Here is a 13786-nt window from a genome sequence, read left to right as displayed (position 1 = left end):
ACATTACCTAACTGTGTGACTCTAAACAAGTCACTTAACCAGACCCTTCTCCTGGACTGGGAGCTGTTACATTGTTACATTACCTAACTGTGTGACTCTAAACAAGTCACTTAACCAGACATCGCTCCTGGGCTGGGAGCTGTTACATTGTTACATTACCTAACTGTGTGACTCTAAACAAGTCACTTAACCAGACCCTGCTCCTGGGCTGGGAGCTGTTACATTGTTACATTACCTAACTGTGTGACACTAAACAAGTCACTAACCAGACAGTGCTCCTGGGCTGGGAGCTGTTACATTGTTACATTACCTAACTGTGTGGCTCTAAACAAGTCACTTAACCAGACATCGCTCCTGGGCTGGGAGCTGTTACATTGTTACATTACCTAACTGTGTGACTCTAAACAAGTCACTAACCAGACATCGCTCCTGGGCTGGGAGCTGTTACATTGTTACATTACCCAACTGTGTGACTCTAAACAAGTCACTAACCAGACATCGCTGCTGGGCTGGGAGCTGGTTACATTGTTACATTACCTAACTGTGTGACTCTAAACAAGTCACTTAACCAGACATTGCTCCTGGGCTGGGAGCTATTACATTGTTACATTACCTAACTGTGTGACTCTAAAAAAGTCACTAACCAGACATCGCTCCTGGGCTGGGAGCTATTACATTGTTACATTACCTAACTGTGTGACTCTAAACAAGTCACTAACCAGACATCGCTCCTGGGCTGGGAGCTGTTACATTGTTACATTACCTAACTGTGTGACTCTAAACAAGTCACTAACCAGACATCGCTCCTGGGCTGGGAGCTATTATATTGTTACATTACCTAACTGTGTGACTCTAAACAAGTCACTAACCAGACATCGCTCCTGGGCTGGGAGCTATTACATTGTTACATTACCTAACTGTGTGACTCTAAACAAGTCACTAACCAGACATCGCTCCTGGGCTGGGAGCTGTTACATTGTTACATTACCTAACTGTGTGACTCTAAACAAGTCACTAACCAGACATCGCTCCTGGGCTGGGAGCTGGTTACATTGTTACATTACTTAACTGTGTGACTCTGAGCAAGTCACTTAACCAGACACCACTCCTGGGCTGAGTCTGAAAAAAAGGTCACTCTACCCTGGAAAACAAATGCAAATAATTAATAAAATACAACAATCTTGTTAACTAAATATCAAAATATAACCTGACGTAGGAGGGAAACTACAGGAGAAAAATGAGACCGGAAGTGGATGATATGAGGTAAAAAGGTAAATGAAGAGTTGGGGGGGGGCAAAAGATAGGAGAAACAGGTAGACTTGATTGTGGAAAAATACTTAAGAAAAGCAATAGCAATGGTAGAAGAATTAGAAATGAATAACTAATTACATCTGATTGTCAGATGGACATGACTACAAGGGCACCTGAGAATTCAGAATAGTTAGTGTTTTTAACCTGATGGGTTAGTTTGGTCTGGAAGAAAGACATTTTCAGTGGACACATTTGTTCTGAGGTGAGTTTACATGTCCTAAAGATTTAATATAGCTGCTACATTTAAAATGATGCATTATGAGATCTCTGGATTTCACATTTGCCTTGGTGTCCTTGTTTAGCCAGTCAGACAAATTAACTGCAAGACTGAAAAAAGGGAAACATGATTCTTCCAGGGAGAAATGACAGTGAAGAACCCATGTATTACAAAGGTGAGATTATCTGCTAAGGCAGGAACTTAGTCAACAGAAGGAAGGCTGGTCAAGATGGATTTTGTTTTTGGCTGTGGTCCCTGTCAGTCTGCCCATCAAGGTCTCTTGACTCCTAAATGAACCATCTGTTTCCCGTGTTCATCCTGGCAGAGTAACTGACATCACCTCAGTGAGGTCTCCCAGACTACATTAAAATCAAGAAGACAATTCAAAACTCAGAAGCATAAACTCTGCTGTTTAGCAATACTGCAAAAGCAGTTTTTTTTTAATGTAGGCTAATAACTTCTATGACCCTTTTTGGCAGTGCGTGGAAGACTACAAAACCTCTATGACTGATCTGTTCTATTTCAGCTCTGCTTCAGATTTAATACAGTTCAGATTACATTAATAATATGCGAAATACTTAGTGCACACCTGTGAACTCACCATGTCATTTGTGTCATTTTGCTTGAGGTAGTTTTCTGGAGTATCTCCTGAACTCTCACGTGTAACATGATCATTGAATCTCATCACTGACTAATATAGCAGCGATTTTGCAAAAAAGCAACGCCTGATAATTAATTTAAAACTATAATTCATGCAGTGTATGTATGATAAATTATCAAATAAATGTTTTAAATAATAAAAACTACATGGCCAGATCTTGCTGAGGTAATTTAGAAATCTTCCTTTTCTGTATCTACTTAGAGTAGGTCATTATCTTCTCTTTCAAATTCATGCTCCATTTTTTCCTCAGTGTCATTTTTCTGATTTGCAGGTTCTGCAGCATTATAAAAAGATGATGTCAGTTTTGTATTTTTTCCAGATTTTATTTTTTTAATTTCAAATGTTTGGTCATGTGTCAGGACACTGGATAAACATTATTTTATTTTTTCAACTTTGTGTGACTTTTTTCGCTGCCTCATTTTTCATTCTTTCTTTCAAAAAATAAATCATCGATATATAGGATACAAAATAAACAAAAATGCAATCTAAGTATAACAATGAAAATTGCATTGCGCAACTAAATTAGCATTTGTGTTGAGCAGAGAAAAAAACAAGAACAGACCCCTCCTTCCAGCTCCTCCTTGCTGACTATCATAAAGCTATTCAAATTTCATTGCACTGAGTAGGTAGAACCAATACGGGGGGGGGGGTATCCTTCCAAAAGATTGATTCCATAGTGACAAAATCACTCTCTTAATTGCCAGATAAGCAAGACAAAACATTTTATATTTTTAATCAAGAGCTAACTAATGGTTTGGGTGAGTGGAAGGTACCCTGAAACTTTTGAAACTAGACAGCTGTTATATCCAATGTAGGATATAAGTCATACAGCTTAGATTTTTACAGCAGTGTTATGACTATCTACTGAGCAAAGGCAGGGAAACACAGACATCAGTGAACTTTAGTGAAAATATCTGCTGTCTGCTTCTACCATCCAAAGGAAAAATGGGCAACCTCACCATATGCAAAACCAAAAGCCTGTCATCCCACAACCATTCCAACACTCATTATATGGAGAAGGGTCCCATCCTAAATCTCTGAATTTAAACATGCACACTGAAAAGATTTTTTTTCTGCATAATATGACTTTGAAAATAAATAATATAACTACCTGGGGATTCTTAAAAGGGTGCTAAAAGGCCCTGCTGCCTCAACACAGTATTTTGTGATTAGAAATGTGTTAACTGCAAAGAGGAAAGACCTCATTATTGGCTAATTTATATCTTTTTGACTTGCAGTTACCACCACAATGTGTACATCATTGCTGTTCAGCACATTGCAGTAGTTAACTGCTGTGACCACATTGTGTAAGAATAGACACACACACACACACACACACACACACACACACACACACACACACACACACACACACACACACACACACACACACACACACACACACACACACACACACACACACAAACGCACATGCATGCACACATACCACAGTCCCTGTTCCTGTTCATGTGTTTTCTGCCTTTCCACTAAAACTCCTTTTGTAAGTCATATCCCTGGAGGCTAGTGGTAACCTCCAAACCCAATCTCCATACTAATGTACGTGCCATAATGGCACAATTGTTTAGAGTATTTCTTGGTGGCTACTTGTTCCCCTCAACCCTCAATCCCCATACTGCTTTCAATTACAATAGATGAACTGTATTCATTGCACCAAAGTGGTGGGGTCTAATCTACGTGTCTGACCAATTCCATGAATCACTCGGCTCATAGATGCCATTTTTCAGGCCTTCCAGGAGAGAGGGAGAGACAGAGAGAGAGAGACAGACAGCACATGGCTAATTAGCATATGACTCTCCCCTGGCATGCCTCATTAGTATAAAACATAGCTATGGAGCCAGCCCTACTTGGTACCACACAATGCTGCACATCGTCATGCCAAGTTCAGTACCACAATGTGGTGGGGTGGCCATAGTGATCGATACAGCTGAGCAATTTCTTGAATCACTCAGCATGTAGATGCCTTCCTGGAGGCCATTGTAAGGAGAGAGCAGATAGTTCATCAGCTTATGCCTCTCCTCTGGACTGCCTCATTAGTATTTAGTATGGCCATGGAGCCAGCCCTATGTGGAGCTCCAAGTCTCATGGTACAGCACCATGCATCACGGTTTAAGGCATCTGCTGAATCTGGAGGAATACACATCATGCTACCTTTACAAATCCTCTCCAAAGAATTTTTTGAGCATAAAAGGATGACAATTTTGATTACCCTGGTCTCTAACTTTGTAAAAAATAGTTAAAAAAATCCTATTTTTGGATGAAGTAAAGAAAAATCATCATTAATTTGTAATAAAATTAAGGCATGGTCTGATTAACAGTATTCATACATTGGTTGTGTACGTTATGTCCAAAGCATTCATTGTTAATTCACACTGCAATGAGCAGAAGTGGTCAGCAATGAATGCTAGCAACCCCCTAGTTCATCAACAAGTTCAATATCAAAGCTTTAGGAAAACAGGGAAAAAAAGAAAACAACTTGTGGTGGGGAGTCATGTGAAAGGCCACATCTTTTACAGTCGCTGTTGTAATACAAGTGGTTGACCTGATTACTACTGTTTGCCTTTGCCTGAATATCACTGTTTTTGCCTTGGCCAGTGTTGGATTTGGGTGATGATAATATCAAATGGCTAATGGCTAAAACAAGCTAAAACCAAAAAAAGAGCTCCATCTGGACTTGAACCCCTGCTACCTTTTACTGTAAACTATTACATTACCATTACAACAGCAAGCCACTGCTGCTGCTCTGCAGCAATAATATATCTCTACATGGACCTTGCAATCTCCACAGTATGTCTATGGTTATATCTTATGTATGATGTCTGCTGCTGAACCTGTCAATGAACTAGAGGGTCCCTAGCATTTGTTGCTGACTGCTTCTGCTCACTGCAGCATGAGTTGACTATGAATGCTTCAATCGTAATGTAGGTTAGCACATATATTTTCATGTGATCACTTTTTTTATAAACTTATAGAAATAAATAACCTAAGTTACTAAGCTTTTTCTGTCTCATACTGAGATACATATACCCAGGCTGGTTAGGATAATTACAAAGACAGGCGTTTGGAACATTTCTCACTGGACCTCAAATTGGCTCGTTCCAAGTTAAATTATGCCTCCAGTAATCCACTAAATAAAAATTAGTAAAAAAAAAAATTAAAGTCATCTTATTACTTCTTCTATTGGCAGGTATTCTGTTTAAATGGACATTACACTCTTCTCAAAGAGCTAAAGAGAAAGTACACAATTTTTGAATATGTTTGTGAAGTTGTGAAAAGAAATTAGAATGCCTGTAAAAGGCATCTGGAAGGAGCATATAATAAAGACTGACTTACCTCAATATTTTCAACAATATGATTCCCCCTTTATCTGTAACCTTCTTGTCCACCTTGAATTTTATAAGATGTAATATTATGACACATACTGAGTTAAAAAATATTTGCTGATGTCCTCTAGCTGGATGGCGACTAGAATGCTTAACACGTCTCCACTGTATTTCCTGAAGATATATCATTTCCACAGTCAGAATGGTTAAACATTCCCATAATTCTCTTCATATCTTCTTTGAGAAAAGTTAAATAGTTTAATATGGTTGTTCTCCCTGTCTCATTTTTGTGACTTGCAGATCCTACACCACTAGTCGAGTATAACATTTCCGTAGATTTCTTCAGAGTAGTCCTTGGTAATGCTGACTTCATAGGCTGTGTCTTATGGCTGGACTTAGGATGGTTATTATTTTTTTCTTGCTGTCTCTGTGTGGTCTTTATCTCATTCTTTGTCTTTGCAGGTCCTGTGGACATCTTTGGTTTTGTCCATGTTTTTCTTGATTTCAAAGGTTCTGCCATGAGGTTGAATTTAGAATAAACACTCTTTTTCTTTGTTTGTGCTTCTTTGGCTTTTTTCTTTAACTTATTTTTCTGTTTTGTAGGTCTTACAGTGCCAGTCAAGAATGCTTTTATTTTGTAAGGCATCTTCTTCTTGGTCTGTGGGTTTTTTGATTTCAAAGGTTCTTTCATCTGGCTGGACTTGGGATGAATCTTTTTTTGTGTTTGTGTGGCTTTTTTCTTTGTGTTATTTTTTGACTTTGCAGGTTGTATGACACCAGTCAAAAATGATTTTATTTTTGTAGACATCTTTGGCTTGGTTTGTGTAGTTTTTGGTTTCAAAGGTTTTGTCGCAGATCTGGGCTCAGGATAAACCTTCATTCTTTGTGTTTCTGTTGCTTTTTTCTTTGTCTCGTTATTTGGCATTGTAGGTCCTATGGCACCAGACAAAAATGAATTTATTTTTGTAGATATATTTGGCTTGGTCTGTGGGTTTTTCAATTTCAAAGGTTCTGCCATGTTGCTGGATGTGGGATACACTTTTTTGTGTGTCTGTGTGTTGTTTATCTGTGTCTTATTTTTCTGCCTTGTAGATGGTGCAATGCCAACCAAGAATGGCTTTATTTTTGTAAACACCTTTGGCTTGATCTGTGGGTTTTTTGATTTCAAAGGTTCCATCACATGGCTGGACTCTGGAGGAGCACCTTTTTTCTTTTGTAGTGCTCCTGTGGCTTTATTATTTATTTTATCTTCCTTTTTTGCAGGTCCTGTAGTACCAGTCAATGATGATTTTACAGATCTATCCATCTCAGTCTGCTGTTTTTTTAATTTCAGTAGTTTTGTCGTGTTCCCCAACTTTTGGCAAACACTAGTTTTCTTTTTTTGACTTTGTGTGGTCCCTTTATCTATCTCATTTTTTTTCTTTGCAGATCCTCTACATCCGGTCAGTGAAGAGGTTAGTGTAGATTTCTTCTTCTTGGCTGATATGGTGTTTGATTTCAAAGATTTTTTCTTATTGTTGGACTTTGGTTGAACATTATTTTCCTTTCTTCGCATTTGTTTGTCTTTTTTCTCCAAGTCATTTTGATTTTTTGCAAGTTCTAAACCACTACTCAAGGAATATTTTATTTCCATAGATTTTTTCCATGTTGCCTCTGATTCTTTGGATGTTAATTCTTCTGCCATGTTGGTGGAATTTGAGTGGTCATTTTCATTATAAGACTCCGACGTTGCTGCTGCTTCCTGTCCAGAATTTAAGCTATGCAGAAACACACTCTCAGGGATGTCTGAAATACTCAATGTAATATTGGGCTCTGGTGTATGCATCCTAAAAAGACACATGAAATACATGAAAAATGGAAAACAAAGTCCAAATAATGTTATTTAGGACTGCCTAAATTATTTACAACCCCTACAATTCTTCATGCCCATTGCCCAATCTTCTGAAGTATCTAAACTGCGCCTGACTTAAGTTTAACTTACATGTAAACATTTGATCTTTACTGTTATTTTCAGTTTAGTTTTTCTTCTTTCTAATACTGAGATTCCACTTCCCTTTCCCACATCTAACGCAATATTCCTCAGTGCACCTTCACCTACAAATGGTCAGCTTTGTCGATCCACAAATAAAGACCGCAAGTCCGTGTTTAAAAGTTTCTCTCCTACCATCACACAACAGGACATAGCAGTATTGATTTCAGGTCCCTCTTCTTGCATGGCACAAATGGGACACCGTAGCTAGCTGGTGGCGTACATAAGACACATGACAAAAGCACCAAAACAGTGTACTAATGAAGTACAGAATATATGGTACATAATACCAACTCACCCATAATCCACTGTTAATAATGAAAGACACATTTCCTTATGAAAAAAACAGTGAATGCTATAAAATCCTGTCAATGTTCACAACACAGAAAAACTGCTCATTTGTAATGCTCAAGGATTACAGTTTAGATGAAGTATTGGTATGCTACAGTGAAATAAGTCGAGAATGTAGCTGCCAGTACAACACGAGCAGGAAAATGTCATGCAGAAAGACATTTGTGGCTCAGCAGAAAGAGATAAAATATCATTAGCCCAAATTCAAGAACCGAAACTCGGACATATTTTGTTCTGTGTTGCATTCTTAAGAAAATCCTTTTAAACAAATGCAGAAATTTTGCCAGCATTCAAGACAAAACACACATTTTCCCAGTGCAGACGTGTGAATTGCAAAGTCATTTAAATCTCTGTTGAAAGATCTTTGAAGTAGAAGTAAAAGTGGCCAGTTAACAGTTCCTGGATTACAATGATAGTTTTGACAGCTCAGGAAGAATGTGGGAGGGGGGATCTGTCAGCACTTGGACTGAAACGATTGGAAGCCTTAAAAGATGCAGTTCAGCATTTGCTCTGAGGACACAAATCAGTGATTCATGCAAAAAAAAAAAATGAAAACAAAAATAGATTCCAGAAGCTATGAAGATGCCTGCGATCGCCTGTGACTCACAATACTGCCATTCCGTTTACATGGAAGTTAAAAAAATGATTTTCCTGTATGACTCATATAAAGAGTGCTTGAAATGGATTCTGGGAAAAAGACCGCCAAGATAATTTTATTATGACAGGTCCACTGAAATATAACAACCACTTAATGATTCTGATGCATTAGGATAGTAGGAGTACAAATATATAATGAAACAACTGAGATGCAGTGGCAACCATTAACAAACACTTGATGTTAGTTTTCCAGCCCCCTCCAAGGAAAAACGCACTTAGAAGACAAAAACTGTACCAAGAGAATACAAGAACATAAGCAGTTTAGTATTTTTTTTCTGGTTTGTTATAATAATACAAATACAAATAATTTAGATCTGAAAGTTTTGGGGAAGCACCATATTTCTGTGATGTGAGTCATTATGAAACATGGTATCATAATATTTATGGGAAAGAGGTATGAGCAGAGAGTAAAGCCGTAACAGATTAAAATCAAGACATGATTGCAAAGGCAATACCTAGGTCAGCTGGAATGTTTTTGAATTCACAGAAATATGAATTAAGAGAATACTAAAGCAAGGGTCTCTTGGACAATAGCTGCAATTTAAATGATTTATACTGCGCATTCTTACAATATAAAAGAGGTTCAAAGAAATTCAAAGAGTGCTAAGACAAAACTGAATATGAAAATGCTAAAAAAAAAAGGTTTCTACAAAGGGCTGTGGAGAAGAGTGCAGTACCAAAAGAAATGCAGCATCAGTTGCTGATTAAAGAAAAGATAAGCAGCTGGCTTGCTTTCAAAGTAGAAAATGTGATCCACATCAGCTGAGAAAAGAGATGTTGAAAAGAAGCATCATTTGGAAACAGGTCAAGTGTAAAGAAAAAGCACGTCAATTAATTCAGTCATTATTAATTTTAGTCTGATCACAGCCAAATGTCTGAACTGAAAACACTCAGAAAGTGACAAGTTTGAGGAGGTGGACTGGCAGGACATTTATGGAGGCAAGAGACATTGTACTTATTTGATCACGGTTAAACAATTATCAGTTTGTTTTGTCAGGGAGCGGCACCTAATGAGTTAGAGAAAGTATATGAAGACAAAAGTAAAAACTGTGTCTCTTTCTTTGAGTCAGCAATACCTCAGAGACAGAAGAATAGACAAAGTGTGAGGAAAAAACATACACTAAAGCAAGTGGCAATCAAACAGGAACAGGGAAATGCAAAGTCAAGGGATGCATGTTTAACAAAATTCAAGCAATTGGAACTGAAGTACTTCAGTGGAAATTATTGCAATGCACTCTATTTTGACTTTCTAAGAGTGATAGAATCAGGTTGCAGTGAATGTGGGATTCTGAGGCTGGGGGTCTTATTGGAGCATCATGGTCTAGCCATATGGCCTTTATTAGGAGTGATTTGCACAGCCTCACCATTACATATGACCCTTATTAGGTGTGTTTTCATAAATTCTCTATTTTTTTAAGATATTAGTTTTATCCTACCATGCCCTACACAGTCTATGCCTTGTCTGCTTGAAACACCTTGTACTGCCCAATACCTGTCTAGACTGCTTAGATCATCAAGTGAAAGGTTGGCACTCATTTCTAGAATTCAGCTAAAGATCTTGAGTTGGTAATCACTTGCCTATATGTCATCTGTCCTTTTATTTTTTATTTTATTTATTTTACATTTGTTGACCAGGCTAGTCTAACTGGATATATGTCCATTTTCAGTAGAGGCCCGGGGAGATAAGCTCCGAGGAAACAAACAAAATCACATATACAAAAATGAATGTATACAATGAACATTGCAGGTGCAGTACAGAGAATAATCAAAGAGGTCATTTGTTCATAACCTAGTGCAAAATATACAGATACAGTTAGTACAATACAAAATGTAGTTGCAATACATCATAAAGAAAAAGATGGCAGCTGAATTATACAATATATTACTATACAAGTAGTCATAAAGAAAAAGTAGGAGTTGAAATTATACAATATATTAGTAAAAGTAGTCCCTTTGGAACCAAACACCTTCCCTGATTATCTATGTATATGGAATTGTTTTGTGGTTTGCTGCTTCAGGATTTTGTACAGTTTGGGATTTTATGTCCCCTCTTATATAAGTCAGTCATTTATGTCTGAGTCTTTTAAATGCAAACCAGAGAAGACCATGAGAGATGCCAAGAAAAAATTAGAAAGGATTGATAACTGGGTGAAAGTCTGGTCAGGGTAATAATCCAGCCATGAAGAAACACTATTCCTCTCATGGTAGAAATACAATATCTCAGAGCAGTCCACTTTGTTAGAAATGGCACCCAATGAGTGAATAGAATGCATTTAATGATGACATGAATGGCAAGTACAAGCAGGGTGCCCTATGAAACAATCTCTAAGGCTGGGGGATTCAGTGAGAATGACATGAAAGGGGGAATATTACCCCATTAGACAGGTGTATTCCCCTATTTTTGTTAGCAGCTGGAGTGGTAACTATGGGGTACACTGAATGGAAGGAAAGACAAGAGAAAAAAGTAGTGGCTGCAATCAATGGAACCATAAAGGTAGGAAATGTGCATATGGGGTGTCAGAAGATTGGATTAATGGACTGGAGAAGATGTTCACAAGAAAAATGCAGCTGTGGTGCTGGGGAAGGTGGTCACAAGAACATTGGGAAGGTAGTCACACTCCTGGCCCAAACATGCCCACAGAACTTAATGCCTGTCACTCAATAAGTGCATAAATAAATGCTGTACCCATGAACAGAGGGCAGCAGTGAAAGGAATAAAAGGAGAAAAAAATGGTACAATTACAAAATCTGTAATTTCTGCTGTACTAAATTTATTACATCTTTTTCACTGCTGCTTCAGGTCATTTCACTTACCCAGTTATCAAAGGTAAACCTGTAAAGTATAAAAAACAGTGAGCATAGTGGTGATATCAACGAATGATGTAGAAACTCATGGAAAAGACAGGCACAGGGCTTGGTTAATAACCCCAGCCAAGGTGAGTTCTATGAGGTCGTAAGTAGGTCGTAGTAGGTCCCAGGTGCATGCATGATACGATACTGGAGGGGAGTAGTTTTAGACAAGGAATATGGCCAGTTGTGTAGCCCTAGAGGCTGCCCTGTGTTTCCTTGAGGATTGGTCCATTGGTAGTCAATTTGCTCAGTCAAGTTAAGGGTGAAAACATTTGTTTGAGATGGTGGTGCACTCTTTTTGAGAGTTTCTCTCCTCTCTAATGCTCTGCAGCTCTGGTGTTGATATAATTTTGGAGTTCAAGAAGTTGAAAGTAGGTTTGCCTCTACAAAAAAAGAAAACGTTTTCATTCTATGGGATTAGATTTAATGTTGTTTGGCTGTCTAAATTATCTGAGATTGCTAAAGTTGTCTTGAAGCAATCATATAAACATTTTACATAGTTGAAGCAGACCTAGGTGCTGATGGGACCACATTCACTGCGGTAGGTTTCTTACTGACTACACACAGTAGAAATCAACTTTTCATGGCAGAGAGAAGGAAGAAAGTAAGGAGAATAATCTTAGCGGGAATAGCTTTGGATAAGGAATTCAAATGTATGGTGCAGTGATGCAGCGGTTGCACTGTCGCCTCACAGCAAGAGGTTCTCTGGTTCGATTCTTATCTGTGAGGCCTTCTGTGTGGAGTCTGCATGTCCTCCCTGCATCCGTGTGGGTTTCCTCCAGGTGTTCCAGTTTCCCCCCAGGTTACAAAGACATGTGTCTGGAGCGTTTCTCCCTGGGCCTTGTTCCAAGTCGAACTTTCCTGGTAAACAAATGTTAAATAAATTAATATCTCTATAGCCTTGATCAATGATGGGATACATTCCCTGAACTTATCTGCATAGTTTCCTCAAATGTCTTTAAAACAGTAGGTGATAACATATGTACAGAACACTGTGTTAAAAATCAGATACTCACCTTCAAGATTATAGTCCCAAAAACATGTGTTCTTATAACAATGAAATCAGCCACATTGGTTTTATGACAGGCTCATTCTTTCTATATGTCACTACATAAAAATACATCACAAGCATAACTCTTAAATCTGAAGTAGGCACTTCATTTGTCAGCAACCTTTGCGATACGGATCCAATCTCGGATCCGAGCCAGCAACTTCTACCACAGCATAGATCCGAGCTCCTAGCTCCTCCCTTTACCCATAATCCCCTGCCAACCCTGACTGACCCCAGATCTAGTTTGCCACACTTCAAGCTACAAGCTAGGTTCCTGAGCTCCTGGTGGATTGAAATTTGTGAGGAAAAAATTGCTAAATTTCTTCATTTTTTTCTGTTGCTGTGAGTGAGACTGAGTGATTAAGTACCCTATATCCCTTTTTAGCTAACTAAATTTTATTTTTTTGTGATCCTTTTCTCCTCCCTTCCTCGCTGGTCATAGTGTGTGTGTGTGTGTGTGTGTGTGGTGTGTTTAGGGGCCTAGTGAGTGTGTTTTCCTTTTTAAAATGTCTGAGGCCCCTAAAACCAATTTTCTAAGTGCTCCAAGTGTGGCCATAAGCTTTCACCGGCGGATGGCCACACTCAGTGTGTTAGGTGCCTTGGGGTTGAACACCTCTCCTCTGGATGCGCGATTTGCACAATGTTCAACCCCAGGGCACTTAAGGACCGGAGGTCGAAGCTGATTCTGGTGGGCTTTTTGCCCCCAGATCAGGCTCCGGCCTTTGGTACTTCTGTGGCCACTATCCAGCCCTCGGTGGCGGCCACTCCTGCCCCCCTCCCTCCAGTCGGGACTCAACCTCCCGCTTCGGCTCTGGAGGAGAGGGAGGCCAAGAAAGACAAGCGGAGAGAGAAGCACCATAAGCGGCGGGCCGAGGACTCCTCCTCGGCCCTGCCCGCCAAACGGGCTTCTCCCTCCAGGGTTTCTGGATCACCTCCTCCTTGGATCAGATCCCCTTGCTTCTCTCCGGGACCCGAGGAGGGGGTGACCCAGTCCTCATCGAGGTCATCGAGGTGACACTCCAGGCCTGCCTCGGTGGCCTCTTCGAGGTCCACTTTTAGCATGTCAGATGCAGACATGGACCGGATGATGAGGAGGTTCATCCAGGCCCAGCTGCAGATGGGAGTGCTCCTGCCTCCCCCCCTCTGGGGGGGAGCTCGACCCCATTCTTTGCTCCAATCGCTCCTTCTCTGACCCGTTTTCCGGGTTCGGAGCGTTCGGAGCCGAGCCACGTTGGATCCGGGGGTGGGTTGGAGCCGACAGTGCTGGGCACTTTGGCTCCAACTGTTCCCTCGAGTCGGATCTGACCCCTCGGAGCCA

The 13786-nt window shown here is 39.6% G+C and overlaps 1 protein-coding gene across 2 annotated transcripts in view; it reads right to left on the bottom strand.

Moving 5' to 3' along the window:
• The window catches only part of LOC122791333 (nucleolar protein dao-5-like), a 107220-nt gene extending 99777 nt beyond the window's left edge, over positions 1-7443 (bottom strand). For both annotated transcript variants that reach the window (XM_044059046.1, XM_044059047.1), the window contains exon 1: positions 5541-7443. In XM_044059046.1, coding sequence (XP_043914981.1) covers positions 5682-7379 — 1698 coding nt within the window. In that variant the 5' untranslated portion in view covers positions 7380-7443 and the 3' untranslated portion in view covers positions 5541-5681. The remainder of the gene's footprint in view (positions 1-5540) is intronic.
• Positions 7444-13786: the final 6343 nt, after the last annotated feature.

Source organism: Protopterus annectens, chromosome 17.part0, assembly GCF_019279795.1.
Source record: "Protopterus annectens isolate FY-2018-M chromosome 17.part0, PAN1.0, whole genome shotgun sequence".
Taxonomy (NCBI): domain Eukaryota; kingdom Metazoa; phylum Chordata; order Ceratodontiformes; family Protopteridae; genus Protopterus; species Protopterus annectens.
Note: the sequence above shows the minus strand (reverse complement) of the source record. Positions and strands in the feature narration are given on the sequence as shown.